This window comes from Rhinoraja longicauda, chromosome 2 (genome assembly GCF_053455715.1).
Source record: "Rhinoraja longicauda isolate Sanriku21f chromosome 2, sRhiLon1.1, whole genome shotgun sequence".
Taxonomy (NCBI): domain Eukaryota; kingdom Metazoa; phylum Chordata; class Chondrichthyes; order Rajiformes; family Arhynchobatidae; genus Rhinoraja; species Rhinoraja longicauda.
Window position 1 is genome coordinate 35,288,794 of NC_135954.1, and position 13,485 is coordinate 35,302,278.

The following is a 13,485-nucleotide window of genomic DNA, read 5'->3' on the forward strand; positions in this document are numbered from 1 at the left end:
AGTGCACGGGTGATTGCTGGTTGGCATGGATTTGGTGGGCCAGAGGTCCTGTTTCCACACTGTACTTCTAAACTAAACTAAAGAGGCCAGCCATTTTAATCCTCTTCCCATTCCCAGACCATCTGTCCTCAGCTTCCACCACTATCAAGGAGAGACCAAACAAAAACTAGAGGAAAAGTACCTCATATTCTGCCTGGGTAGTCTGTAATCCAATTGAATGAATATTGAATTCTCCAATTTCAGACAACCTGAACCCCTGACCCCTTCTCTCTCCTCCTATTCACCTTCCCCCTCACACCTCCCTTCTTCACACCCACAGCTCCCTATACCTTATTTATTTTACCTTCCCCTCACCGAGCTACCACACTCCTCCCAATGGATTCCCTCTCCCCCCTCCTGTCACTGCTCGCTAATCCCCACCATCATTTGCATCTGCCATCATCCCTCCACTTGTTCTCCTCTTTTCTTAGTAGATTCCAGAATCTGCAACCTTTTGATGCCTCCACCTATCACTTCCCCATCTCTACTGTTATTGCCATACTTCCCAATCCCACCTGACCAGTGTCTACTTCCCCTCTACTCTTTCAGTCCAGATGAAGGGTCCCCCACCAGAAATGTTGGCTGACCATTTTCCTGCAGGCCAGTTCAGGGCCCAAGCCATTTCATAACACCAAATCTGATTGAATTATAATATAATGTAATCATTCAGGTTTATCCACCAATGAAAAAGTAATTATAAACATCTTTCTAATTCCCTAACCCACAAAATTCCACATGGGCCCTGACTAATTTCAGTACTTTTATTTTGATCGATTGCTGCTTCACAGATATAATCTTGGTCTTGAGTTATTGATAAAGCAGATACCCATGCTCTATCTACAGCAGAATTTGATTCTCAGTCCTTGACCATTACTCTTAGCAATAGTGCCCATACCAGCGGGTAAAAATATTTTGCTTGGAGATTTAAGACTGTCCACTAGAAAGTCAGAATGATGCAAGTTCCATTGCACTGTATCTCATGGTGCTATTGCTTGTCCTCTCCTAACTCATGCACAGACTGTGCAATCAAAATTGAGCAGTAAATGTAGAAAATGGTCAGAAATCTTTTAAAAAGATGTGGTATATGAAAATCTCACTGAAACACTGTGAACCTGAAAGGCTAAAATAAAATGTTTAAAAGATGCAGATGTTATTTTCGAGCTCGTTAATCAAGTTATTCTTCTACCCTCAATTCAGAACTGTACCGAGAAGTCAGGAAATAGGTCAACATGATCTTTTGGCCAGGGAATCCTGGAATCATGATTTGCTTGGATAGCACGCAAAGCAATGTTTTTCACTGTATCTCGGTACACGTGACAATAAAAAAACAATGTTAATCTTGCATACGAGGAAGGTGCTAACAAGATGGGGGGCTGGCAGGTGGGGGCCAGGGGGAGGTAGTATTTGCCCAAAGAAAATTCTGGATATTTATTATTTTACAATTAATCTGCAATTCGTGGATTTTAGCATCTGAAGGAATATATTATGTGTAAAGCAGTCTCTGGGCTCAGATTACCTCGGTTTCCGTTGAACCTTGCTCTCTAGAGTGTTAGAACCCCCAACGACAATACAAGTTTTATAAACACAGCATGTTTTTCTATTGGCAGTGTGTATTGGGAATTCAGCAAAATTCACCTCAATAAATGAATGCTATAATTGATTGCTAAAGTATGATGGTTGATTTTCCTTATGTTTTTTTGGTTCAGTGGGTTCTCTTTCTCCTCCCTACCGAAGCTTCAAATACTTTTCAATTTTGCACCTGGTAGATCAGAGCATTAACATCATCTTCGGAGTAATCAAATGTAAATATATGATTTTAAAATCCTGCAAACATTATTTTGTTAAAATGTGAAATCAGACATTTTACCTGCTCAGGAAAAAATTCTTGTAGAAATGTTCCCAATAAAATGATGCCTAGTCCTTCTGGGTCTAATTTGTTCTTCATAATGTTCACACTGAAATAGAGAAAACATTTCATTGAAATAGTCATACGAAATATGTTATGCAGACTCTAAACAGAGATTCTGTTCATCATTGTGCAAAACATTCAAAGGCACTTGGAGTTTAACAAAACTAAACCAAGTGATGCTGGAGATGTCCTACGTTTTGGGGTACTTTTTCCATGGAAGCAAAAATGCCAAAGCTTTAGAGCGTTTCCACCATGTGTAAGATGCAAATCAGAAGTCTGATGGTATGCTCTCCACATACCTGGATGAACATCCCATTGCATGTTACACATCCAACACCTTGAACAGTTATTCCCACCATCATGTGAGTGCATATTCTATAAGATGCCATGCAGTGGCTCACCAAGGCTTCTTTATCAATGATCACGGCTGATTTTCTTCTGTACTGCCACTTTCCTGCACTAATCACATGATCCTTGATTCCCTTAATACCCAAAAATCTTTCCATCTATAATATGCTCCCTGGTTTAGTCTTCAAAGCCCTTCTGCGTACCTTTCACCCACTTGCTTATCAAGAATCTATTTACCTCCGCCTTAATAAAATTCAAAGACTCTGCTTCCAATGTTGATTAGTAAGGATGTCAGGGGTTGTAGGGAGAAGGCAGGAAAGGGTTGTGTCAGGGGTTGTAGGGAGAAAGTAGACTTGATGGGCCGAATGGCCGAACTCTGCTCCTGTGACCTTATGACCAAATGTCCTTTGAAGAGGAAAATTCCAACGAGCCATGCCTCTGATAGAAACAAATTCAACTTTTCTCTGTCTTGGGATACAGATCAAACAAAGACACAAAATGTTTGAGTAACTCGGTTGGTCAGGCAGCATCTCCGGAGATCATGGGTAGGTCATGTTTCGGGATAGAGATCTGCAGATACGTTTTCAGGCCCATTAATTTCTATCATCTTTTTATCATACTTTCTTAAAGGCTCCCTACCTATAAGATAATAAATTGATCCTATCCTATTTCAGTTCTAGATCTAAAACAGCTTGTTCTATATTTCCAGTCTGAAAAAGGGCCCTGACCTGAAACATCATCTTTCCATGTTCGCCAGGGATGCTACTTGACATGCTGAGTTACACCAGCACTTTGTGTCTTGTTTTGTAAATCAGTTTCCTGTTTCTGAAATTCCTTGTTTCTACATCTTACTATGCAGTTTGTTCCTCCACATACTAATCTAAAATATGACCCTGCTTGAAAAGATTCCTTCACAAACACTGGATTGTGACCATTCCACCCGTGATAATGGTGCCAATCTTTGGAAACAAACCACTGCAAATAAATTCTTCAGTGTTATTTCTGAGCTAAAGTAAGTGTTAATAAACAGTGGAAGGAAAATCCAAACATCAGGATTACCATGAATAGTCACTTTCGAATTGATGCAAACATTTCTGGGTTTATGTGTACAGTAAAATCAAAGAGTAAAAAGATCACATTGCTCCAACTATTTCAAATCTTAGCTCATTGTTCCTGATCCGTCTCTCCATAACAGTGATGCCAGAATTAGACTGAAATTGGCTCATTTGCCAGCACAATCTGGTACTATTCAAAACTACTTGCTTTGCATCGCCTTTTTTGGGAGAAAAACTCAGATCAGGTCATTCGTGCTTCTTATGCAAGCATAGAGAGTGAAATCCAGAGATTCCACCTGTCAGCCTTTGAAAATTGTACTGCATTGCTCAAGGGGAAAAAATCCACTGATTAAGTAGATATGCCCTGAATATATTTAGCTTCCAACAGGATCTTAATTTTGATACTTGAAGTCAAGAAAAAGGAGCAATAGTTGGAAGGTAAGCATGTGATGATTAACTTATCTTACAAAAACAAGACCATGATAATAAGCAACCATAGGTTCAAAGGCATAACTTACGTTACCCTAAACTTCACAGGAACAAAGATAGAAGTTGATTTTCATAACTTAAAATATGACATACATGTGTATTTTCTTATTTTTGCAATCTCAGTACACGTTGATGTAAACGGTTTGTATACAATTAATATGAGACTTCAGACACTGAAAATGTAGAAGTCTTTTGAATGTATTAATCAAGAATTCAGCTCTGGGCAGGAGAAGATTATTAACTGGACAGCAGTTGGCAACCACAATTTTATTTTAAAAGATTGATATAATTAAAAAAAAATAAAAATTCTAACAACAATCGTAACTGGGTTGCATTTGTAATTAGATTTTGATAATCTGCTTTGCTAAGATTTACACTGAAAATGGTTATTGCTTTAAGACATCGCTATTCATTTCTTAAGCCAGTGTGAAGAAAATGACATTAGAACGTGTAATGATAATCAGGAATAAATGGGTTAAATTGGTACGTGCAGAGTAACATGTTCAGTGCATAGGGACTGACGAAGTAGTCACTGTGGATCGAGTTGAGGAATTGTAAAGGTAAGAAGACACTAATGGGAGTTATCTAAAGGCCCCCAAACAGTAGCCCGGATATAGGGTGTAAGTTGCAGCAGGAGTTAAAACTGGCATGTAACAAAGGTAACGTCACTGTGGTTTTGGGGATTTCAATATGCAGGCAGATAGGGAAAATCAGGTTGGTTCTGGACACTAAGAAAGGAGTTTGTAGAGTGCCTCCGAGATGGATTCTTAGAGCAGCTTGCACTGGAGCCTACCAGAGAGAAGGCAATTCTGGATTTAGTGTTGTCTAATGAACCAGATTTAATAAGGGAACTCAAGGTAAAGGAACTGCTTGGAGGTAGTGACCATAATATGATTAGTTTTAATCTGCAATTTGAGAAGGAGAAGGTTAAATCAGAAGTGTCAGTGTTGCAGTTGAACAAAGGGGACTATGAAGGCATGAGAGAGGAGCTGGCCAAGGTCGACTGGAAAAGGATCCTAGCACGAATGACAATGGAACAGCAATGGCAGGAATTTCTGGGCATAATCCAGAAGATGCAGGATCATTTCATTCCAAAGAGGAAGAAAGATTCTAAGGGGAGTAAGAGGCAACCGTGGCTGACAATGGAAGTTAGGGTTGGAATAAAACTAAAAGAAAAGATGTCTAACATAGCAAAGAGTAGCGGGAAGCCAAAGGTTGGGGAACTTTCAAAGGACAACAGAAGGTAACAAAAAGGTCAACACGGCCTGAAAAGGTGAAGTACGAGGGGAAGCTGGCCAAGAATATAAAGAAGGACAGTAAAAGCTTCTTTCGAAAAAGATTAGGAAAGACCAATGTGGGTCCCTTGAAGGCAGAAATGGGTGAAATTATAATGGTAACAAGGAAATGGCAGAAGAGTTGAACAGGTACTTCGGATCAGTCTTCACTAAGGAAGACACAAACAATCTCCCAGATGTACTAGAGGACAGAATATCTAGGGAGACAGGAACTGAAAGAAATTTGTATTAGGCGAGAAATAGTATTGGGTAGATTGATGGGACTGATGGTCTGCATCCCAGGGTACTCAAGGAGGTGGCTCTAGAAATCATAGACGCATTGGTGATCATTTTCCAAAGTTCAATAGATTCAGGATCAGTTCCTGTGGTAGCTAATGTTATTCCATTTTTCAAGAATGGAACGAGAGAGAAAACGGGGAATTATAGACCAGTTAGCCTGACATCGGTGTGGATAAGATGTTGGAGTCAATTATTAAAGTAATAACGGCACATTTGGATAGCAGTAAAAGGATTGGTCCAAGTCAGCATGGATTTATGAAGGGGAAATCCTGCTTGACTAATCTTCTGGAATTTTTTGACGATGTGACAAGTAAAATGAATGAAGAAGAGCCAGTGGATGTAGTGCATCTAGACTTTCAGAAAGCCTTCAATATGGTCCCACACAGGAGGTTTGTGAGCATAATTAGAGCACATGGTATTGGGGGTCGGGTATTGACATAGATAGAGAATTGGTTGGCAGACAGGAAGCAAAGAGTAGGAATAAACGGGTCCATTTCAGAATGGCAGGCAGTGGCGAGTGGAGTGCCGCAAGGCTTGGTGCTAGGGCCGCAACTAATTACAATATATATTAATGATTTGGATGATGGAATTAGATGTAACACTAGCAAGTTTGCAGATGACACAAAGCTGGGTGGTAGTGTGAACTGCGAAGAGGATGTTAGGAGGTTGCAGGGTGACTTGGACAGGTTGAGTGAGTGGGGAGATGCAGTATATATAATGTAGATAAATGTGAGGTTATCCACTTTGGCGGAAAAAAAAGGAGGCAGATTATTATCTCAATGGTGTCAGATTAGGTAAAGGGGAAGTGCAACGAGACCTGGGTGTCCTTGTACACCAGTCACTGAAAGTAAGCGTGCAGGTACAGCAGGCAGTGAAGAAAGCTAATGGCATGTTGGCCTTCATAACGAGAAGATTTCAGTATAGGAGTAAAGAGGTTCTTCTGCAGTTGTATAGGGCCCAGGTGAGACCACATCTGGAGTATTGTGTAGTTTTGGTCTCCTAATTTGAGGAAGGCCATCCTTGTAATTGAGGCAGTGCAGCGTAGGTTCATGAGGTTAATCCCTGGGATGGTGGGACTGTCATATGGGGAAAGATTGGAAAGACTGGGCTAGTATTCACTGGAGTTTGAAGGATGAGAGGGGATCTTATAGAGACATATAAAATTATAAAAGGACTGGACAAGCTAGATGCAGGAAAAATGTTCTCAAAGTTGGGCGAGTCCAGAACCAGGGGCCATAGTCTTAGAATAAAGGGGAGGCCATTTAAAACTGAGGTGAGAAGGAACTTCTTCACCCAGAGAGTTGTGAATTTGTGGAATTCTCTGCCACAGAGGGCAGTGGAGGCCAAATCACTGGATGGATTTAAGAGAAAGTTAGATAGAGCTCTGGGGGCTAGTGGAATCAAGGGATATGGGGTGAAGGCAGGCACAGGTTACTGATTGTGGATGATCAGCCATGATCACAATGAATGGCGGTGCTGGCTTGAAGGGGCAAATGGCCTCCTCCTGCACCTATTTTCTATGTTCCTATGAGGATAGGATCAATTGCTCAGGTGTGTTTAAATGCCTCCTTATTGCAGGTATAAGAGAGCTCTCAGCACCTTGTCTTTCCTCCAGTCTTTCCTCCAGTCTTTCCATCACTTTTGGAAACTTTTATTGCTGTTTATCAACATGAGGACCAAAGTTGTGCCAATGAAAGTCAAAGAAGCCATTATGAGACTGGGAAACAAGAATAAAATTGTTAGAGACATCAGTCAAACCTTAGGCTTACCAAAATCAACTGTTTGGAACATCATTAAGATGAAAGAGAACACTGGCGAGCTTACTATTCGCAAAGGGACTGGCAGGCCAAGGAAGACCTCCACAGCTGGTGACAGATTTCTCTCTATAATAAAGAAAAATCCCCAAACACCTGTCTGACAGATCAGAAACACTCTTCAGGAGTGGATTTGTCAATGACCACTGTCCGCTGAAACTTCATGAACAGAAATACAGAGGCTACACTGCAAGATGCAAACCACTAGTTAGCCGCAAAATTAGGATGGCTAGGTTACAGTTTGCCAAGAAGTATTTAAAAGAGCAACCACAGTTCTGGAAAAAGGTCTGATGGACAGATGAGATGAAGATTAACTGATATCAGAGTGAAGGCAAGAGCAAAGTGTGGAGGAGAGAAGGAACTGCCCAAGATCCAAAGCACACCACCTCATCTGTGAAACACGGTGGTGGGGGTGTTATGGCCTGGGCATGTATGGCTGCTGAAGGTACTGGCTCACTTATCTTCATTGATGATACAACTGCTGATGGTAGTAGCATAATGAATTCTGAAGTGTATAGACACATCTGCTCAAGTTCAAACAAATGCCTCAAAACTCATCGGCCAGTGGTTCATTCTACAGCAAGACAATGATCCCAAACATATTGCTAAAGCAACAAAGGAGTTTTTCAAAGCTAAAAAATGGTCAATTATTGAGTGACCAAGTCAATCACCCAATCTGAACCCAATTGAGCATGCCTTTTATATGCTGAAGAGAAAACTGAAGGGGACTTGCCCCCAAAACAAGCATAAGCTAAAGATGGCTGCAATACAGGCCTGGCAGAGCATCACCAGAGAAGACACCCAGCAACTGGCGATGTCCATGAATTGCAGACTTCAAGCAGTCATTGCATGCAAAGGATATGCAACAAAATACTAAACATAACTACTTTCATTTACATAACATTGCCATGTCCCAAACATTATGGTGCCCTGAAATGGGGGGACTATGTATAAACACTGCTGTAATTTCTACATGGTGAAACCAAAATGGTTTATTAAAATCTGACAATGTGCACTTTAACCACGTGATTTTTTTCTGTTACAAATCTCAAATTGTGGAGTATAGAGGCAAATAAATAAATGATAGGTCTTTGTCCCAAACACTGTATTTCCGATGTTCACTCTGGTAGAAAGATTGCTGTTGAGGTAAACATTTTATCATCAGAAATTCATGTGCTCTAGTTCTTTTACAAGTCAGCCTCATGCTTTTGCAATTTGTTTCAGAGGTTGTATTTGTGCATAATATTTTTTGAGGATCCGGGAGATTCAACTCTTTTAGAATCAAAATATTATCATAGAATCACCCTAATTAATCTCCATTGGAAACATTTCCAGTTTCAACTGCTTAAAATCCCGGTTGGGCGGACTATCAAATTATTTGTACAAAAGATTGTATGGTTATCAAATTAGTTGTCCCTATTTGTGTTCCCTCCAACTGTAGATATCTTAAATGCTCAGAATTATATGTCAATTTATAAAACTAACTTAATAAAAGCTCAAAGGAGCTGAAAGAAAACTGATACAGAGCCCAAAGAGCTAACAATTTTGAAATTGTGGCCTGTAATTTGTGAAGACAAGGCAGCACAAGTGGAGGAGTATGAACTTTCCCTGAAGTTAAGGAATGCTTGCACCAATCCTCCCAACATTTATTTTTGTTATATTCAAAACAATTAGGAAGTTGGATTCTGGTTAGGAATAATGTTGTATTTGTACAAGAAATTAAACTATAATTACACATTTAAGTCAAAGTCAGGAAATTAAACATATAAGTAAGAAAAAAACATAATTTTGCTGTTACAATTTATAAATGAAACATATTTTAAAGCATAATAATACAGAAAACACTTACTACTCAGGTTCCGACACCAAGTCCAAGGCTCTCATCACATCCTCCAGCAAAGTGTCTGGAATAAATCCATTATCTGTAATGAAACAAAAAGATTGTTGTTTTGATAACCTCAGAATCTCACTGAAGGACACACAAATACGGACCAGTTTATCATCTTCTGTCAGAACAGATAAAGATCAGAAAATCAAATTGCTGAAGCTTAGTAATTTTGCTTGCTACATGTTGCAAAGAAATGCAGAGTGTCAAACATTTAGAAGCATTCGAGTCAAACTATGGTAGCGCTACACAGCATGGAAGCAGGCCCATGCCACCCAAGTTGCCAAACTAAACTAGTCCCATTTTCCTGCAATTAACGATTAATTAGAATTAAATCTCTGCAGGTTTTGGCTTTAATTGTACCTTTAACTTGAACTATTCAAGGAACAATCCTGTGTAAAAATTCTGAATCAATGTAACACTCTACCCTTCAGATCACAAATGGATATCCATTGAACTAAAAATTCTCGAGTCATACAAAAATAGTCTGCCGGTTTCATCTAATCTACTGGCAATCAACATTTATTTTAATGTTAAGATTACATTAGCTCATCCCGACTCTTCAGCATCAATCCAAAAAATATATTATGAAATTAAGAATTAACAATAGAGCTGTGCAAAAAACACAAGCACACCATCAATAATAATTGCTTGCAATGATCTGGTCAAATTAAATTAACTTCATGATTTTTGAGTGATTATCTGCAATGTTCTCACAGTTTTGCTGATGAAGATGGAGTGCGATTTGAAGTGCTCTAATTCAATTCAGTCAACAGGGGTCAGAATTAAAAATATTGGTTACACAAAGATCTTACAAAAAATTGATGAAACCACTCACTTGCCACACAGAAAATAATACTGTCAGCTTAGTCACTGATAACTTATGACTCAATAATTATTCATTTAAATAGTAAACAGGATATTTGGGATGGTGCTCCCTTTCCAGAAATTTACTTATGATAAACTGTGTCATTATATAGCAAGGAAAAACTTTTTATCGTGCAATTTTTAAGAAAGCAAAAACGTAACAATTATAGATATTTGTAGGCCTTGCAGCATCTGCTCTGAATAAGATCAGTTTATTGTATTTCAAGTCCACCCTTGCCTATTCCCTGTACTCTCCAATTTCCCGGTGTTCAAAATCTAAAAATTAACTGTAGATGCTGGTTTACATCAGATAGACATAAAATGCAGAACTAACTCAGCGGCTCAGGCAGCATCTCTGGAAAACATGGATAAATGACATTTCGGGTTGGGACCCTTTCTTCAGACTGATTGTAGTGGGTGGGGCAGGGGGGACTGGAAGCGTGAAAAATAAAGACGAAACAAGGACAGTTCCCCTGGTACTCACCTTTAACCACACCAGCCTTCGTATTGCACAGATCATCCTCTGACATTTCCGTCACCTCCAACGTGGTTCCACCATTAATCACAGCTTCACACCTCCATCCCTCTCTGCCTTCCATAGACACCGCTTGCTCCGCAACTCCTAGGTTTACTCATCCCTTCCCACACAAACTACCACCTCCACAGGTACTTTCCCCTCCAACCACAGGAGATGTAACACTTGTCCTTGTACCTCCTCCCTCAACTCCATCCAAGGATCCCGATAGCCTTCCAGGTGAGACAGAGGTTCACATGCACCTACTCTAACCTCATCTACTGCATCCGGTGTTCCAGATATGGGCTCTAGTACATTGGCGAGACAAAGCGCCATCGTTTCTCTGAACATTTACGCTTGGTCTGCCAAGGCTTGGATCTTCCAGTTGCTAACCTCTTTAACTCCCCTTCTCACTGACCTTTCTGTCCTGCGCCCCCTCAATTGCCAGAGTGAGGGCCACACACAAACTGGAGGAACAGCACTTCATATTTTGCTTGGATAGCTTATAACAATGGCATGAACATTGAATTATCTAATTTTAGGTAACTTCTACAAACACCTTCCTCCCAAAAAGTTTTCTTTATCCTCCTGTCAAATGCCACAGGACAGTTTTCTGCTATAAAGAACTTTAGAAACATAAGTTGTTCTATCCCCTCACAGATACTGAATAAGACCTTCAAGCATTTATACTTTGTTTCAAATTGTTATTTGGCCTTTTAGCTATTTTAGTGAGTGATTTCAATTGAAGTTTATGAAGGGTTTACAATAGTAAAATAAAATCAGTCTTTTATGTTAGTTATTTCCATCATTCCCACTATATTAACTTCCTGTTTTCATTTTTATTTTATGATTAATTGGCATTGAGGAGTTAAGCGGTAGAATCATTGAAAATTATGACACAGGAGGCAGCGATTTGGTAGTTTCCATGACAGTAGTTTAACTGCAGTATGTGGTCAACATCTGGTGTTCTTTAATGGAATTGTATCAATTTACATCAATATCCCAATGCTGCTGTTTTGCAGCTGGATAGCTCCAATGTATATCTTATTTACCTTGTTAATTCTTTTAGGGGACTTAAATCATCAAAAATAAGTGAATAAGGACCTGGCATTAATGAGGCCCATATTCAGTTATTTATGCACTCCAGTCCAGAGGAAGGGTCTCGACCCAAAATGAGACCGCATTTCCTTCCACGCATGCTGCCTGACCTTCGAAGTCTCTCTAACAGTTTGTTTTTTGCTCTGGATTCTAGCTTTTGTAGCCTTTTGTGTACCCAAGCACTTTATGTTTTTAAATTGTGGATAAACTGCAAGGTGTGAAACTAGGATGCGACATCTGCAAATTAATCTTGAGGTCTTTGGCTATAATGGTGAAGGCATCAGGGCATGCTATCTGGAGTTTGTTGACTGTGAATTCCATTGGGAGGTAAGAGGGGCGATATTTCATTGGTAGATATTCCTGGTGCACAGGAGCGAACGTTGGACAAGACCGCCACTTCAGAGCACTGCAAAGAGTTTACCATGAGGCAGACGCTGGCGCCTCCCCCTTTACCCGATGACACCGTCGGGTCCATGCAACGGATCGAGAAACCTTCAGTCTGAAAGGTTGCGCCTGAAGAGCTGGAGGTGAGCCATATCACTGTGAAACACAGTGTACAGCATTCTCTCATGTCCCTCTGGTTAAGCAATCTTCTACTAAGTCTTCAATCTTATTTTCTAAGGACTGTACATTAGCCAATAAAATGTTTAGTTCCCTCCGCTTCATTCTTACTTTGCAGGCTACCCCGACAACCATGTTTTCAAGGCAACTGAGAGGCCCACTCGTTACCTCCAGGTACTGTACTCATTGTTAATGTAGGTCGTGGATTAAACACAGATTAAAGAGCTACAGATCAACAAGGGTTAGAACATTAACGTCACCAGATACCATTTAAAATCAGTACCCCAAAAAGGTGAGGGAGAAAAGTGAAACTTGTGACAGAGCACAAGTTTCACAATGCTCAAAATTTAAAGCTCTATCATTTCAAGGAAGCAGACATCTGTTTATAACCAGAAGAATCAACTAGAATGTACTTTTGAAAGATTAGTTTATTTTACAAGTCTTCTGCCACTACATTCACAAAGATCATCAATGCACTAACTTAAAAGAGAACAAACAAGTTGAAATGTAATCTTAAGATTTGCTTATTAAAATAAAATGCGAGAGTCAAGGACCAGAGGACATTGCCTCAGATTAATGAAGTGCCCACTTAGGCTGCAATGATGATTTTTTTTTTCCCCTCAAAGGCTTAAGCCTTTGAATTACTAAAAACGTAATTCTTGAATATATTGAAAGTGAATAGTTTTAATTGGTAAGGAAATCAAAGGTTATGTGCACAGGGTGGGAAAGTAGATTTATTAGATTGCACAGCAGGCTCGAGGGGTTGAATGACTACCAACTGTTCATATTTCTTATCACTTATGATATAAGTACAAGTTACTACCAACATGGTTTCAGAAGATCTGCCCAATACTTAAAGGATTTCAACTTGGTAACTGATATGACCCAAGGATTAAGACGTCAGAACTGGAAAAAATGCCTGCCAACTTAACAATCTTGCATAATAATTTTTCTTTTTAAGAATTGTTACCAGTTATGAGGTGGAATAGTTTATATATTGCTTTAATGGTATAACTAAAGTGCCCTCCATAATGTTTGGGACAAAGACCCATCATTTATTTATTTGCCTCTGTACTCCACAATTTGAGATTTGTAATAGAAAAAAATCACATGTGGTTAAAGTGCACACTGTCAGATTTTAATGAAGGCCATATTTATACATTTTAGTTTCATCGTGTAGATATTACAGCAATGTTTATATATAGCCCCCCATTTCAAGGCACGATAATGTTTGGGACACAAAAATGTCATGTGAATGAAAGTAGTCAGGTTTAGTATTTTGCTGCAAATCCTTTGCATGCAATGACTGCTTGAAGTCTGCGATTCATGGAC

At 39.5% G+C, this 13,485-nt stretch overlaps 1 protein-coding gene across 4 annotated transcripts in view; it reads right to left on the reverse strand.

Moving 5' to 3' along the window:
• mindy3 (MINDY lysine 48 deubiquitinase 3) overlaps positions 1-13,485 on the reverse strand; it is a 90,605-nt gene that overhangs the window by 11,588 nt on the left and 65,532 nt on the right. For all 4 annotated transcript variants that reach the window (XM_078417188.1, XM_078417179.1, XM_078417168.1 and 1 more), the window contains 2 exons: positions 9,078-9,150; positions 1,907-1,994 (listed from right to left, as the gene is read on the reverse strand). In XM_078417188.1, coding sequence (XP_078273314.1) covers positions 1,907-1,994; positions 9,078-9,150 — 161 coding nt within the window. The remainder of the gene's footprint in view (positions 1-1,906; positions 1,995-9,077; positions 9,151-13,485) is intronic.